An 18,561-nucleotide genomic window follows, 5' to 3' on the forward strand; every position below is an offset into this window, starting at 1 on the left:
GCTCTCGTTAAAGAAGGTATATGCCGAATCGCTCAGGTCTATGTATGCACCGAACGAAGTCGATGGAGAGTCCATCACGGCACAATCGGCACAGGGACGACTATCATCCACGTCTTTGCTAGAAATGAAGGTAAGATTGGAAACAACGAGGTTGTTTTCATGCGATCCTAACTCTTCTTCTTGGTTATCGTCTTGGGATGAATCAATGAAATCCTTCCAAAGCTCTTTTAACCAATTAAGAATTAGATTTTCTAATTGAATTAACTCGTCAAGGAGCATTTCTCCTAGAATATCCGGTTGGGCGCACTCGAGGGAGAGATAGTGATTATTTTTACTTTCGCCCCTCTTAAAGTTATAGGGAGACGATGGGTCTAAATAGTGGGGCTTATAATTTAGAAAATAACATTCTAATTCTTTATGGTTGCCGCCACATAATCGACACCACGTACCATAAGAGTGCCGAAAGTAAAAAGAATTACCATCACTCATGTTTGTGTCAGAAATTACCAACCGCCGAGATCTAACGGTTCTGTTTTCAGTAACTGGATCTTGGGCACGGGGGCATGTTGAGTGAGCACGGCCCCGTGTTCAGCTTACTGTCTGACTTAAAACAAGATTGCCAGTTCCAATGATTGGGCACGGGGCGTGTTCAGCGGGCACGGCCCGTGCTGAGCTCTGCAGAGGCTGAAAAACTAGAAAAAATCCTAAAAAAAATAAAAAGAAAATAAAAAAATGATTAGGCCGTTGATTCCTAACTTTCTTAAAATCCTTGTGTCCCCGGCAACGGCGCCAAAAAAACTTGATGCGTGCTAGTGTGTATATGTTTTAAGTATATATTTTAAGCCCTTTTTACACTTTTTAGCCAAGTTTTAAATTTATAAAACACGATATTTACTAACACTACACACACATATTGTGACAACCCTCAAATTCACATGTATTCCGTACAATTTACTAATGATAATTAAAGTGCTTGACGACTGTGTTGAATTACTTAACTGCTTTCTGATATCTGTGATATGCTTACAAGCGCTTGTTAACATACTAGTAGTATGCAGAAAAGTCACTAAATAGTCCGTTATAATTTCCTAAGTGTTAGAAAATAAAAACGTTACAAAAATATACATGTATGACACTTTTTTTTTGGGTAAAGGGTTACCCCGGTGATTTTATAACATATAAAAAAAAAACAAGTAGAAGGCTGAAAATACCCCCTAGTTCTCTGAGTGACATACCACATCAGAGTTCAACCAAGAAAAACAACCAAAAGAAAACCAATTACATGAAACACAAGAAACAAACATTGGTCTTCAATCTTCATCCAAGAATTCTTCCTTTTCCATCTTCCACTTTTCCAAAAACCGTTTGACATTTGAATTTTGCTTGTATTTGAACGAGATCAGCTTTGTTCTTACCGTGCTAATAACAATATCAGCCGTCTTCTCTGGAGGTCTTAATCGATTACTAAAAAATCTAGCGTTTCGTTCACTCCAAATGACATAAGCTGCAGCCGCCACTACCAATCTTCCAGCCACCGAAACAACCGTCTTCGACTTTGCCCTGGAGATCAGCCATTCCGAAATGTCCTCCCATGAATCCATAATCATATCCATGTCTACTTTCAGTCGAACCTTATGCCATACTGATGACGAGTATGGGCATTCAAAAAACAAGTGCTCATGTGTTTCTAATCCAGCGTGACATAACAAGCAACACATCAGATTCATAGAGCCCGTAACTACGTGATTCCACTTCAAAATCCTGTCTTGAGTCCAAAGTTTCTTTTTAAAAATAAGCCAACACATGAACGAATGTTTAGGAATATTGTACGAGGACCAAACAACTTTCGACCACCTAATCGGCTGGTCACGGATCCGGATAGTATCCCACACTTCTCTAGACGTGAACGGAACAAGCTTTTCTTCAGAATTCTTCCATAACACCCTATCTTGCATGTTAGTTAGCGTTAGACGCTGAAGTTGAAACAAGTTCGGATATTGACTCCTCCATTCTTCCGGCCAATCCCATCGACCATCAATAAACGCTTCCGTTACTATTGACTTAACTGAAAACCCATAGCGAGCCAATTGACGAGGAGTAACAACATGATATAACAGGCATTCATTCGACCATTTATCAAACCACAAGTAAGTATTTTGCCCATTACCAATCTTTTTCCACAAGTGATCCCGAAAAACATCCCTGCATCTCATTAATCTTTTCCATCCCCATGTTGAACTGGGTTGAATCGGAATGTCCCAGAGACTACGACCACGAAGTCTATATAAAGACACCCATTTAGTCCATAACTGTCACACCCCGACCACGTAAAACAACAAAATGTGGCGGAAACGTCGGGGAGTGTTGTAACAGAATCATTGTTTCACAACCATGGATTAAATAGTTTTGTTTTATTGAATTATTGAATTCAATGTTTTGGTACAATTTAAAATAAAACAAATAATTGTTTCTCAGTTTTAAGTCGCTAAGGCACAAGTCCATCCTATGTGTAGCGTGCATCAACAATCATCACATAGCAGTACCTGAAACATATATGAAAATATGGTACGTCAGCATAAAAATGCCTGTGAGTAACATAGGATTTTGTGTATTAGATTCATGGCTTTAGATAGTATGAGAAAAGGTTTTATGTTTTTCAAAATAGCCATGAATCTAATGTAAAAGTTTTGTTTCTGAAAATGTGTCGTTTTGGAAAACGGGTTTATAGTATAGACAAAAATATACTTTGGTTTTCAAAAGTTTGTACAAATAGTATATCATAGTATACTTTAGTTTTGAAATAGTTAAATGGATAGTATATCAAAATATACTTTAGTAATTAAAATAATAGTTTCGGTAGTATATCTCAAGTATACTTTAGTTTAAGAATAAAAGTATTGGTAGTATATCAAATTATACTTTGGTTTGTAAATAGCATATCAATTATGCTTTGGTTTAAAAGTAGCATATCAACTATGCTTTAGATAGTATATCAAAATATACTTTAGTTTAAAATAACAAAGTAGGTAGTATATCAAACTATACCTTGGAAAATAGTAGCATATCAAACTATGCTTTGGATAGTATATCAAAATATACTTTAGTTTAAAATAACAAAGTAGGTAGTATATCAAACTATACTTTGGAAAATAGTAGCATATCAAACTATGCTTTGGATAGTATATCAAAATATACTTTAGTTTAAAATAACAAAGTATGTTAAAACATATGTTGGATTTTGTACTTAGTATATCAAAATATACTTTGGTATATCACATTTGAGAGCACATCAAACTGTACTTTTGTAGTATATCGACATATACAAAGAGAGTGTGATTTGGTATTCAACAAAGCCTTAGTGTATCAAACTACACTTTGGAGACTATAGAAATACCACGAAGGCAATTTCTATTTGGTTTAAATTTGGTTTCTGACATTCCATACAACAGGAATGGGGTGTCTAGTCCTATAGCGCTATATCATACTACCAATCGGCTGGGTGAATGTATAAAAATGGTACAATCCAACAATTTGTTTATTAAGTTTTGGAAAAATCAGTGTTTAAACCATAGGAAATCGTTTAATTTGTCAAAAGAATGTGTACTAAACATGTATAATCATGTAGTTTAAAATCAGGAAAATAACAGATAGGCATATATGTTTCACCCCAAAACATTTGAAACAGTAAAAGAGGGGACTATGTACTCACTTGAGATTGCAAGTATCCTTGATTAAGTGTCCTAACAAAGCTCGGGAAATCAAGGAATCAAGTGGCACCTAGTATGGATCACTATGTTAAACAATCGGATCCTAAATCGGAAGATAGGATAGAATGACGTTCTATAAATCAAATGAGTATTGCAACTCATATGGCATGATTTAATAGACCTAACATTCTGATTGGAAGGCCTACCTAAGTGCTTTTGACCCGTTTCGACACATTATGGTAACATAAGCCACTATAATGCGTCGTTTGCGTAAAACTAGGTTCGGATGGTTAACTATGTGCTATGTCAAGTCTTACATGCCCAATTATCCCTAAACATGTTACTAATTCAGATTATATGTTGAAAATATGTTCACATAATCAAAATACGGATTTTAGCTTCAAAAGGGCATTTTGGTCATTTCCTATGGGCATACAAGCTAACTAGCATACGACTAACCAATCCTATGTGATCATAAGGTATAACCTCAGTGGTTATTCCCTATGAATCTATGATCACTTACTAAGCTTGGTCGGATCCTAAAGATCGACCAAATGGGTCGGGTTCGGAAGGCTAAGCGGTTGTTTAGACCGCTTACCTTACGACCCTAAACAAGCACTAATCTAATAGTGTCGAGTTAAACATGTCAAAACATGTCTAACCTAGTGATTTGGTATCAAAACAAAGTGTTTTGATACCCTAAAGTAGTTCCGTTGCAAAATGCGTGCTAAAACGCATTTTGACCGAAACTTTGACTCGACACTACAACTAGATAACGTGGTAATCAGCGGTTATAATCGCGAAGGATTATAACTATCGTGATTACAATCACGTGTCAAAGTTCAATTGTACTTTGACTTGACCAATTGATGGTCAAAACCGAAAGTCAAACTGTTGGCCAAACGTTTGACTTTCTGCACTACATAAGGAAAAAGCAAATAAAAGAATGAAAGAAGGCTCACAATAGTCCTTGCTATCTTTTCTACAAAGAAGACAAGTCCCAAAAAGCTTAGAAGAGAGCTCCAAAGCAGATTAGAGAGGAGAAGAATGAGGTATGAGCATGGAATGAATGAAGTTGATGGCTATTTATACTTGTGGTGAGTTAATAGGATCATCACAAGTGTTTTGCTTGGTCATTAAGCATTAATCCTAGCCATACATGTGTTACAAGCTGATTAGAAGCCTTGGTGAACACACAAACTTGCCCACCACACAAAGAAATTGCACAAACAGCCCCTGAATTTGCAAACAGATGCTGAAAATGAACTTTCTGCCCAGATGAGGCACTCGCGTAGCGCGACGGCATAGGCCTTAGGGCTCGCGCTACGCTACGGTGTGCCTGATACAGCAAAGTTTCACAAAATGGCAGAAATGGTCCCTGCACGCGTTTAAAGCCTTTTTCGATGCGTTTAAACCCCGTTAACCTCATTTCAAGGCTCTAAAATGAAGTTAAAGCATAGGAGACTCAAAACATGCTCAAAAATATCTCGGATGTCAGTTCGTTTGGTCGTACGATCGCGTTGTTCGGTTAATTACGACGGAAGTCGTAACGAACGCAAAAATCGACCCAAATTAAGCGACGAATGGAATTTTTGCATGGCGATCACTAAAATAAAAATATTTTAGTGTGTACAAAAATTTTGGATGTCCAGATGTGTCCAGAACGTAAGATATGCGCGAAAATGCAAACTTACGCCGTTTTTGACACTTTTAGTCCCTGAAAGATCACATAAGCATGTTTTCGCACACCGAACCACTCAAAGCTTGTTTCTAAGCTATGATTAGGTTATATATGGTATGTTTAACTTATGATCAAGTTCCGGACTATTCGTTACCTTACGAATCGGTATAGTTTCGCAGTTTTACGCAATTAGTCCCTGCGATCGAATAAACTTGTTTTTGCCATACCAAACCTTCCAAAACTTATTTCTAAGTTATGTAAAGGTCATTTAAGGTATGTTAAGTCTATTTCACTATTCCGGAGTGTTTGTCGCGTTAAACTGATTACGTTTACGCACCAGTGCGCGTATAACTTTCCAGAAAGCGATTTAAAGCTCGGAATTGAACAAGAATTGATATGTGCGAAAGATACACATATTTATACAAATTCCAAGTATGAAACACAATGTTTCATAGGTTTGGAATTTGTTTGGTGTTCGAGGTGACACAGGTGTCACAGTCTCCCCTACTTTAGGAAATTTCGTCCTGAAATTTATTTCTAGAGGAAACTTGTGAAGACAACTGTGATTGTTTCGCTTTTGAACGAATCCTCCGTTTCCCAAAGTAAAACTCTAGGTTACGCTTGGATTCTTAGCGAATCTGATAACTGCCAGAATGTCCTTGTTGCAGTAACAAAACACGGGGTTTCGAACAACGGATAGGAGAATGTTTCCTATGAAGACTATTATAGGAAACTTGTGTGTGCTCGAAATCAGAGTCGGAGAATGCAAAATAAGATTGACATTGGTCAAGGTCCAGGACTTCTAGCAATTTAAATAACGCTACTTTCGCAATGTAATAAGGAACACTTATATATAGGAAGTACCAGCGGCGTATCCACCATGCCCTTTTTACATTGTTCCCGTCTCGTTATTCTTATCACTATAGGTCTTAACACATGACAAAACTTGCTGTGGTTTCTGTGCACTGAATTCCATAATTACGTATGCATCCATAATTACGTAATTCCTTGCACAGTCCGCACAGTTCATCTCATAATGTGTAGGGTAAAATCAATCGAATAACCATGAAATGACTTGACTAGACCACCAAAGGATCTTTTTAACTAGATCAATGAACGATCCTTTTAACCAGATCAACACATGATCTTCCTTAACTTGACCGTTGTATGATCTCTTTAAATAGACCATTTAAGGGATCTTTATAACTCGGAACCAAATAATCGTTTTGAATCAGCACTTTGGAATCCAAGGTTCTTACTTATTTGCATAGAAGCCCCTTAAGGATTTAAGACAGTACTTTGAGTATCCTTCTGAGAATCTAACATATGAAAATACGGAAGATTCCACCAGGACTTAGATAACGAGCTTTGGAGTTACACATAAACACAAAATCACCAAATTATGTATTCGTTAATTTAGTTATTAGCTCGTTTGTGAATTTGAAGTACACTAGAAATCCAATCACGGACTTCAATTAGTACTTTAAAATATCCTCAAGAATCTAACTATGAAGATAGGAAGATCTTATAAGGATTTGGAATTTGTTTCTGTGATTTATAACATTCGTATTAGGATAAATAAAGAATCCAATTAAGGACTTACGATAGCACCTTTATCAAATCAAAGATTTGAAATGGTACTTCAAGTATCTGATTAAGAATTGCACCTGTACTTTGTTTCTTAAAAGAAACTAGTACTTAGGATTTTTGGGGAGATTACAAATGATCATAGAATAAAGGAATCACACGAGAAGTTTGTTCTGGAAAGAACATGGTTCTTTGGTGTCGGTATTGTAGGGGTATGTCGACACATACACACAATCGTATCAGTTTTGGAAATAAAATTGGAACAACCATTTTATTTATAATAACTGAATTGTCTCAAATGTCAAAAGATAACAAACAAAGGAAATACAAAAGACTAATTGTTCACTGCTGCGTTGTCATTTGCATTTGCCTCGTTTATGTTGAATACTCGTCCACGTGTTGGATTTGTATTAACAAGTCTTGGGCAATTGTTCCTGTAGTGAGTAAGGTCACCACAGTTATAGCACGATCCAGGAGGAAACTGTGCTCGAACAACGGCAGGATTTACAGCATTTTGGTTTTGGATAACATGGCGACATGTATTGACCAAGTGTCCCAAACGCCCACAGTGGGTACACTTCTGAGACGGTGTCTGATTCACATGATGACGGTTGCATTTGTTGCACAAAGGTGCAGTACCAATATAGTTCTTCCTAGCACGAGGCTGTGCTAATTGATTTGGTGCAACCTGATCATTCTGAGCGACCACTGCGAAGTTTTGTGAAGCCTTACGCTTCTTCGACTTCTTAGAGGACTCGGTCTGTTTATCCTTTGGTTTATCTTGTGCTGTCTTGTCAGATGGTCTTGGATCGCCTTTTCGGAAAAGCTTACCCTTCCTGATTTGAGATTCAGTCAGGGTGGCAGATAGTTCAATGGCTTGTCTGACGGTAGTAAGGTTGCTACCAGTAACAATATCCTGAACTGGGTCAGGAAGACCATCGATGTATCTTTCAATCGCCTTATCCAAGGGCGTAACCATGGTAGGACATAACAGACTCAATTCCTCGTATCGATCAGTGTAGGCTCGATGTTCACCGCTGTCTTGTTTAAGATCATCAAATTCACGTTCCAAAGCCCTAAGCTCATGACGAGGACAGAATTCCTTCATCATTAGAGCCCGAAGCTCTTCCCAGGTTTGTGCCATTGCTACATCGGCACCTCGATCCCTCATTATGCCGTTCCACCATGTGAGTGCTCTTTTTTGGAACACACTTGACGCAAACTCAACTTTTCGCTCGTTTGGGCATTGTACATGACGAAATGTGCTTTCAAGACTCTCAAACCACTGTAGGAGTCCCGTGGCCCCTTCAGACCCAGTAAATGTGAGTGGCTTAGCTGAGTTGAATGTTTTAAAGGTGCACTGAACATTGTTATTGTTTGCCTGATTTATCTGGGTGATAAGGTTCGGGAGTACAGCAGCGAATTGCTGAGCGATTAAGGCTGCCAAGGCGGCATCCTGAGCTTGATCACGTCGAGGAGGCATATTCTAAAAGAGCAAAGAAACACGAGGGAAAAACAAGTGAGATGCTATTGGATATTCAAAACTAGATGTTAAGAATATCGACAAGGCATAAGGATTGTGACCATTTATTCGTTACTTAAAACAAACAAACGACACTGTGACAAATCAAAGTAAATGGGTCAACATAATGTATCACTGAAGACATGCTCGCCTATAAGTGAACACTCACCCCAAGAGTTCCCAGGTAAGAGTGACTGGTCCGATACTGCGGATTTGTACGAACACTCTAGCCTTAGACAGAAAACTCAGGGTACAGGCATTCACTCTTCCAGTTTGCACGTGTTCACATTATTTAGACTCAAACTTTGACGGGATTTTGAAAACTCAAAAGGCACAAAGCTAAAGATGAATCAAACTGGAAGGGTTCAAAACCTAGTAATCAATCATCCAAGGATAGATGATTAATTTTTGAAGCGGATTTGTTATTGTGTTCTCGTTGTGGTTATCACCTAAGGATAGGTGACGTATTTTGTTTTAAGACTAAACACAAGATAACTTGTGATAGGGTCCTAGGAAGGTTATAGTCTAGGTCAAAACATTACTAATAACCTAATTCCCTATAACCATTGGCTCTGATACCAACTTTTCTGTCACACCCCGACCACGTAAAACAACAAAACGTGGCGGAAACGTCGGGGAGTGTTGTAACAGAATCATTGTTTCACAACCATGGATTAAATAGTTTTGTTTTATTGAATTATTGAATTCAATGTTTTGGTACAATTTAAAATAAAACAAATAATTGTTTCTCAGTTTTAAGTCGCTAAGGCACAAGTCCATCCTATATGTAGCGTGCATCAACAATTATCACATAGCAGTACCTGAAACATATATGAAAATATGGTACGTCAGCATAAAAATGCCTGTGAGTAACATAGGATTTTGTGTATTAGATTCATGGCTTTAGATAGTATGAGAAAAGGTTTTATGTTTTTCAAAATAGCCATGAATCTAATGTAAAAGTTTTGTTTCTGAAAATGTGTCGTTTTGGAAAACGGGTTTATAGTATAGACAAAAATATACTTTGGTTTTCAAAAGTTTGTACAAATAGTATATCATAGTATACTTTAGTTTTGAAATAGTTAAATGGATAGTATATCAAAATATACTTTAGTAATTAAAATAATAGTTTCGGTAGTATATCTCAAGTATACTTTAGTTTAAGAATAAAAGTATTGGTAGTATATCAAATTATACTTTGGTTTGTAAATAGCATATCAATTATGCTTTGGTTTAAAAGTAGCATATCAACTATGCTTTAGATAGTATATCAAAATATACTTTAGTTTAAAATAACAAAGTAGGTAGTATATCAAACTATACCTTGGAAAATAGTAGCATATCAAACTATGCTTTGGATAGTATATCAAAATATACTTTAGTTTAAAATAACAAAGTAGGTAGTATATCAAACTATACTTTGGAAAATAGTAGCATATCAAACTATGCTTTGGATAGTATATCAAAATATACTTTAGTTTAAAATAACAAAGTATGTTAAAACATATGTTGGATTTTGTACTTAGTATATCAAAATATACTTTGGTATATCACATTTGAGAGCACATCAAACTGTACTTTTGTAGTATATCGACATATACAAAGAGAGTGTGATTTGGTATTCAACAAAGCCTTAGTGTATCAAACTACACTTTGGAGACTATAGAAATACCACGAAGGCAATTTCTATTTGGTTTAAATTTGGTTTCTGACATTCCATACAACAGGAATGGGGTGTCTAGTCCTATAGCGCTATATCATACTACCAATCGGCTGGGTGAATGTATAAAAATGGTACAATCCAACAATTTGTTTATTAAGTTTTGGAAAAATCAGTGTTTAAACCATAGGAAATCGTTTAATTTGTCAAAAGAATGTGTACTAAACATGTATAATCATGTAGTTTAAAATCAGGAAAATAACAGATAGGCATATATGTTTCACCCCAAAACATTTGAAACAGTAAAAGAGGGGACTATGTACTCACTTGAGATTGCAAGTATCCTTGATTAAGTGTCCTAACAAAGCTCGGGAAATCAAGGAATCAAGTGGCACCTAGTATGGATCACTATGTTAAACAATCGGATCCTAAATCGGAAGATAGGATAGAATGACGTTCTATAAATCAAATGAGTATTGCAACTCATATGGCATGATTTAATAGACCTAACATTCTGATTGGAAGGCCTACCTAAGTGCTTTTGACCCGTTTCGACACATTATGGTAACATAAGCCACTATAATGCGTCGTTTGCGTAAAACTAGGTTCGGATGGTTAACTATGTGCTATGTCAAGTCTTACATGCCCAATTATCCCTAAACATGTTACTAATTCAGATTATATGTTGAAAATATGTTCACATAATCAAAATACGGATTTTAGCTTCAAAAGGGCATTTTGGTCATTTCCTATGGGCATACAAGCTAACTAGCATACGACTAACCAATCCTATGTGATCATAAGGTATAACCTCAGTGGTTATTCCCTATGAATCTATGATCACTTACTAAGCTTGGTCGGATCCTAAAGATCGACCAAATGGGTCGGGTTCGGAAGGCTAAGCGGTTGTTTAGACCGCTTACCTTACGACCCTAAACAAGCACTAATCTAATAGTGTCGAGTTAAACATGTCAAAACATGTCTAACCTACTGATTTGGTATCAAAACAAAGTGTTTTGATACCCTAAAGTAGTTCCGTTGCAAAATGCGTGCTAAAACGCATTTTGACCGAAACTTTGACTCGACACTACAACTAGATAACGTGGTAATCAGCGGTTATAATCGCGAAGGATTATAACTATCGTGATTACAATCACATGTCAAAGTTCAATTGAACTTTGACTTGACCAATTGATGGTCAAAACCGAAAGTCAAACTGTTGGCCAAACGTTTGACTTTCTGCACTACATAAGGAAAAAGCAAATAAAAGAATGAAAGAAGGCTCACAATAGTCCTTGCTATCTTTTCTACAAAGAAGACAAGTCCCAAAAAGCTTAGAAGAGAGCTCCAAAGCAGATTAGAGAGGAGAAGAATGAGGTATGAGCATGGAATGAATGAAGTTGATGGCTATTTATACTTGTGGTGAGTTAATAGGATCATCACAAGTGTTTTGCTGGGTCATTAAGCATTAATCCTAGCCATACATGTGTTACAAGCTGATTAGAAGCCTTGGTGAACACACAAACTTGCCCACCACACAAAGAAATTGCACAAACAGCCCCTGAATTTGCAAACAGATGCTGAAAATGAACTTTCTGCCCAGATGAGGCACTCGCGTAGCGCGACGGCATAGGCCTTAGGGCTCGCGCTACGCTACGGTGTGCCTGATACAGCAAAGTTTCACAAAATGGCAGAAATGGTCCCTGCACGCGTTTAAAGCCTTTTTCGATGCGTTTAAACCCCGTTAACCTCATTTCAAGGCTCTAAAATGAAGTTAAAGCATAGGAGACTCAAAACATGCTCAAAAATATCTCGGATGTCAGTTCGTTTGGTCGTACGATCGCGTTGTTCGGTTAATTACGACGGAAGTCGTAACGAACGCAAAAATCGACCCAAATTAAGCGACGAATGGAATTTTTGCATGGCGATCACTAAAATAAAAATATTTTAGTGTGTACAAAAATTTTGGATGTCCAGATGTGTCCAGAACGTAAGATATGCGCGAAAATGCAAACTTACGCCGTTTTTGACACTTTTAGTCCCTGAAAGATCACATAAGCATGTTTTCGCACACCGAACCACTCAAAGCTTGTTTCTAAGCTATGATTAGGTTATATATGGTATGTTTAACTTATGATCAAGTTCCGGACTATTCGTTACCTTACGAATCGGTATAGTTTCGCAGTTTTACGCAATTAGTCCCTGCGATCGAATAAACTTGTTTTTGCCATACCAAACCTTCCAAAACTTATTTCTAAGTTATGTAAAGGTCATTTAAGGTATGTTAAGTCTATTTCACTATTCCGGAGTGTTTGTCGCGTTAAACTGATTACGTTTACGCACCAGTGCGCGTATAACTTTCCAGAAAGCGATTTAAAGCTCGGAATTGAACAAGAATTGATATGTGCGAAAGATACACATATTTATACAAATTCCAAGTATGAAACACAATGTTTCATAGGTTTGGAATTTGTTTGGTGTTCGAGGTGACACAGGTGTCACAATAACGAATCTCTACCAGAAACAATGCTATAGATGTGATAAGCCATCAGCGACTTGTTAACATCCGATATCCGTCTAATGCCTAAACCCCCTTCATTTTTTGGAAGACAAACCTCTCTCCATGACACTTTTGCTCTCCCCTTTGAACCCATACCCTGGCCCCAAAGAAAATTTTTCATCTTGCATTCCAATTCTCTTATGATACTAACCGGCAGAATAAAAACTGAAGCCCAATAAACATGAATGGAGGATAGAACTGAAAGAATCAGCTGAAGTCTGCCCGCAAAAGATAGAAACCTGTTTTTCCAGTCGTTAATACGTTTAGACATACGTTCTACCAGAACTTTACAATCTTTTATTAAAAGACGCGAGGCAAGCAACGGAACACCCAAGTATTTAATAGGAAGTTTCCCTTCATCAGATGGAACCAAACTCGAGATCCTTGATCTTGTCAAAACCGGCACATTACAATAAAAAATGGTACTTTTTGCATTGCTAGGCACTAACCCAGAAGTTTCCTCAAAATTTTTCAAGGCACGCATAACAACCTTTACCGAACCAACATCCCCTCTAGCAAATAAGAACAGATCATCAGCAAAACAAACATTGATTATCATTTGCTTCTCACATTTATTGTGAAACCTAGACGACGGATCCAATTCAGCGGCTTTCTTGAGAATCAACGTTAAGATTTCCATGACCATAGTGAACAAGTATGGAGACATAGGGTCCCCCTGACGCAACCCCCGCTTCCCTTTGAAATACCCGTGAACATTACCATTTACACTTATAGAGAATGACGTAGTGGTGATACACTCCATAATCCATAAGATAAAACGCTGATTGAAGCCAAAGCCATGCAATACATCCCGTAAAAATTTCCAGTCAACCGTATCGTAAGCTTTCTGAATGTCTACTTTACGGATTAATTAAGCACTTTAACGAATCAGTATCCAACCGAACAATCGGACCTTACCCGGAACATAAAAATATTGTCAATAACACTGTTTTTCCTTTTCTGAGCTAGTTAGGGTCCCCGAACACCCTAACACCCGTTATATTAATTAACGCACTAGTAACTAACTTGAATTCCTAACTAACATAACTAAACACTTAACTAAATGAAACAAGTTCCATTACATCTCAACCCCATACCCCCCCCTTCTACGGTTTTGGTGAAGTGGGGACACACCTCACAATTCTTTGATTAGTTTATTAACCTTGCTTGATATCAAGTAGACATAATATCTAATGGGTAATGGTGGAGTTAGCTTATAAGTAAACCCTAAGGGTAATCATCTTCATTTCACAAATCACCAACAAGCTCTCATCCCCGGGGTAACCCTTTACCCAAAAAAAAAAAAACAAGCTCTCATCTCTCTCCCTCCTCCCTCACTTACGGCTTCCACTACCCTCCACCATCTCGCCACCATCCAACCTCCATACAACCATTTCTTACATACTCAAAGGCGCAACGGATCATACAAGAAGGCTCGGTGCTCTCGGAAGTTCAAGAACCTCCCTAGATTTCTTTTATCCACCTCATTTATACTTTGATTCTTCCCTAGCCTCGAGCTAGTAGTAAGTGCCTCTAAACATCATCTTGATCTTTATTATGGTGGTTAATAAGTGATTTAATGGCTGAAAATTTGAAACACTAAAGAACATAACATAAAGTCTTGGACAAAAGATGAATAAGTTGGACAAAGAGAAGTTATGTGTGTAAATCATGTAGATCTTGTGTTGTTATGATTCTTGGTTGATTATCTGATGTTTTGCTGGTTAATATTGATGTTTGATGTTGTTATAATCACTAAAACATGCTAACGGAATCAATCGAACACGAACTAGGAAGTTAAAGACTGAAAACAGAATCTGTCCAAGCTTTACAGCCAACTTCAGTTGACTGTAAACAGGTCATAAACTCAACGAAAAACTGATATTTCGAGTCTAAAATGTGATACTAGGAAATACGGTTCTAATGGCACCGGAATAATAATTTTTGGACTCCGTTTACTATTTTTAAAGTGTCATTTCGTAACAGCAGCTAGAGCTGCATTTTTACTGCAGAAAATGGGCGATATGTATTCAGTCATAACTTGAGTTCTGTGTCGAATCAACCTATGAAATCTGTACAGTAGATGGACACTGATGTCGTAGTAATTGTCCCACTGGAATTTCGTCAATCCGACTTACAATGAATTTTTAATGAATTATTCCGTAGACTGCAGTCAGAAAAAGATAAATCTGATTGCAGTCCGGAAAATGATTTTTATTAAAATATTGGTGATGAATTAGATCCCGATATTTTTACACAATAATATTTGGGTCGTATAGCATCTTTTATAAAAATTTGGGAATTTTTGGAACAAGTTAACTATTTTATTAAAATCCCTGAAAACAGCCCGCTTTTGAATATTTAAGCTGAAACTACATAAGTAGGGATTTGTGTGTCTAAATGTCGAATATGTTATCTGTGAATGATCTAACATGTTATGTGTCGATAAAAGTGTTATGTCAATATCGTATGTTTATTTGTGAATGGGAATAGATGGGGAGGTTACATGGGCATAAACCGTCAAAGTAATGCATGTTATGTGATAGGTACGTGTCGGAACTTTGTGCTCTATTTGAAAACCACTAAATGATTAACTGGTAATTATATTAGGACTTGATTGATCGACCTCGACTGTTAGCTATACTTGAGAATCTAACCGAGCAAACCGAGGTGAGTTCACACACTTTCTAAGGCATGGGATTCCCGGTGGTTTGGGAATGGGTTAAAGAATTAAAACGGAATCTACATATCTTACGTAAGTAGGATATGTACGGCCATCCTCCTCGGGTAGGATGCAGTATTAATCCTGCGTATTCTCTTAGGGAGAACTATGTACGTTCGTCCTCCTTGGGTAGGACAACAACCTTAAAACTTACTAGACAAAACTCTATCATAAGTCCCTCATTTTATATCGACTTAATCGCCGAGGCCAATGGCGAGCGGGTCATTAGTTAATAGCGCTATTAGGTTTAACAAACCTCACACCGTGCCAGTCGGACGGGCGTGTACTAATGGACTATGGCAAACCATCAGTGATGATAGACACTGATGTAGGGCACAACTTACTTACGTAGTAGTCGATATCATACGGTCTAGTAGTTCACATGGGGAAGCCCCCACTAATCATGAACAGGGTATGGGTAATAAAGAATGAACTGGTTAAAACTTTCTTTCAACTACGGGGTAACCCCCACGGCAATTACGCCAACGAAAGACAAACCACGTTTTTGGAAAAACAACTTAAAAACTAAACAACCAAACGTGAACTCACTCAACTTTGTTGTTGACTCGTTGTTACATGCCTTACAGGTCGCTAACTGCTTGGAGCTTGCACGAGGATGGAGTCGTTGTGGTGTACGGACGGTTATGTCCAGTGTTTAATATTTAAATCAATATGAACTTTTTTTTTTGGGTAAAGGGTTACCCCAGGTGTGTCACTCTGGCATGCCCTTGTTCTGATTTGGTTTTTTATAAAAATCAATATGAACTTATTAAACCTATGTGTTTTTTTGGGTAAAGGGTTACCCCGGTGATTCTATTAAAATGCAACCGCAAATAAGTACAAGTAGTGAGGATGAGTTCCACACTAGTTCATATACAGGACATGCCCCATATATGTAAATCAAAAACAAAAACCAAAGCCCTATAATACCCCATAACCTAGTCTACTATATATCATTAAACCTATGTGTTGGACATTAAACTTATGGACTGCGAACTTATGTTTTGAACTTTACGTTTATGCTTCCGCTGTCTAAGTTAAAACTTGGTTAACTAGCTTTTGGTCACCAATCGTATTGTGGTTGGCTTTATTTACTTAAATACGTTGTTCAGTATGATTGGTGGCTCGATCCTGGTCACGTCATGCCTCCAAGTGGTAGTACTCCGCATGGTGGATTTTGGGGGTGTGACACATATGGGCAAGTGCACCCATCGTGGACGTAGTATAGTGTTGGTAAGATACCTAGGTCGTCCAAGGACACAAGAGCTTTTAGTACCGGTTTATCCTCAACGTCTAATCAAATCAAAATGTTAGAAAAGATTTTAAAACTAAGAAAATAAAACTAACTAAATGTTGAAAAAAAATAAAAATAAAAACAGATAGACAAGATGAATCACTTGGATCCGACTCGTGTATAGTGTAACCTTTGATTATTTTCGCACTTTTGCACTTGTTTAAGAGATTATCTTAGTTGTTGTAGTAGGCCCCTCTTTTGAAGGTGACCTTACCCTCAACCCAGTAGTTTGAGTCAGCAAGGATACAATCCTAAAGGGTCGGATTATTGAAAGATAATTAATTAAGTTATTAATGCAAATTATGGTGGGCCCCTCTTTTGAAGGTGACGTTACCCTCGACTAAGTAGTCTGAGTCAGCAGGGATACAGTCCTAAATAGCCGGGTTATAGTATTAATAGTAGTTTAACTTATGAGGGGGTCAAAGAGTTTGGATCCCCGCCATCCAATACCTTTGGGTATTGAAGGAGATCCTACTAAATTTGACCCAGGTCCCTTGCAGAACCTGTAAACGCTGAACAAGGGCATGACTCTTACCAAACCGTTCCCTTAACCCCCAACCAGGTAGCCAACATACCTCCATATAGACCGTGGAGATATGAATGGTGAAAATCTTTTATTTTATATAGACAGTAAAATAATGTCAAGACACCACGGACAAACGATAAGGAAGAATCACCTTCAACATAAGAAACTAGTTATTAAAGTCATTAATACAAAACCAAATAAAAAGTGCAAAAGATTAAAAATAAAAATTATTACACTAGACACTTGTCTTCACCAAGTGATGTAAGAGGCTTAGGCAAACATGGCCTTTGATTGTCAAGAACTCTTACGATCATTGTCAAGAACTCTTACGATCAATCTTGGATCCCGAGACGACTCATACACTCTATGATGGACAATGGATGGTGGTGGTGGATGATGGTGTTGTGATGGTGGTGGGTGGTGGGTGAAGTGTGAGAGAGGTGGTGTGCCAAGGGATGAGTTGAAATGGCTCCAAGCACTCCTATTTATAGGCTGAACAGAAGCCTGGGCACGGCCCCGTGCCCGCTGGGCACGGCCCCGTGTCCGTCTGACACTCTCTCTCTTCATTAATTGTAATTCGCAATTACAATAAATGCGCCTGCAGTACTCTGACCACGCCCCTGTGTCCGCTGGGCACGGCCCCGTGGTGGGCAATAGAAGCTTCTATTAGTTTGTCTTTTCTGTTGCTTCTTGGGCACTGCCCCGTGCTCGCTGAGCACGGGGCGTGTTCAGTCTTCTGCCTTCTTTGTTTTGCTTGGGAGGATGCTGTCGAGGGGTCGGGCAATCCACTTTTGTCCCTTTTCTTGTATTTATGTTAGATTTTGCTGTCTTTTTGCTTCTTTTGTTAATTTCAGCTCATTTAATCCTGAAAATACAAAAGGAAGACAAAAGCACACTTTTTCCAACATTAGTACTAAAAAATGGTTAGTTTTATGCCACAATTGATATAATTTATGTGTTGCATTTTGCGCGTATCAAATACCCCCACACTTGAATCTTTGCTTGTCCTCAAGCAAAACTCTTTATAATGTGGCTTTATTCACTCCCAAATGGAATGGGTAGAAGAGAAGGTTTTTGGGCTTGTCATAGAGTGTTGGGATTTTCCAAGATCGTTTAGGTTTTATTTTTATTTATTTATAATCCTATTCGTCATGATTTATTAAAAACATTTCATAAGATAAATTATTTATTAAGGCATAACATACCTTTTTTAAAATTCCATTTATATACAAGTTCATGTACCTCAAGGGGGAAATCACTCACACTCGGCCGAAGGTGTATTTTTAGTGAATCACTCGAGAG

The 18,561-nt window shown here is 37.7% G+C and overlaps 1 protein-coding gene across 1 annotated transcript; it reads right to left on the reverse strand.

Annotated features, from left to right (window-relative positions):
- Positions 1 to 1,310: 1,310 nt before the first annotated feature.
- LOC110875796 lies at positions 1,311 to 2,213 on the reverse strand. The gene has a single exon (XM_022123997.1). The coding sequence runs from the start codon at positions 2,211 to 2,213 to the stop codon at positions 1,311 to 1,313; it is 903 nt and encodes a 300-aa protein (XP_021979689.1).
- Positions 2,214 to 18,561: the final 16,348 nt, after the last annotated feature.

This window comes from Helianthus annuus, chromosome 9 (assembly GCF_002127325.2).
Source record: "Helianthus annuus cultivar XRQ/B chromosome 9, HanXRQr2.0-SUNRISE, whole genome shotgun sequence".
Lineage (NCBI taxonomy): Eukaryota > Viridiplantae > Streptophyta > Magnoliopsida > Asterales > Asteraceae > Helianthus > Helianthus annuus.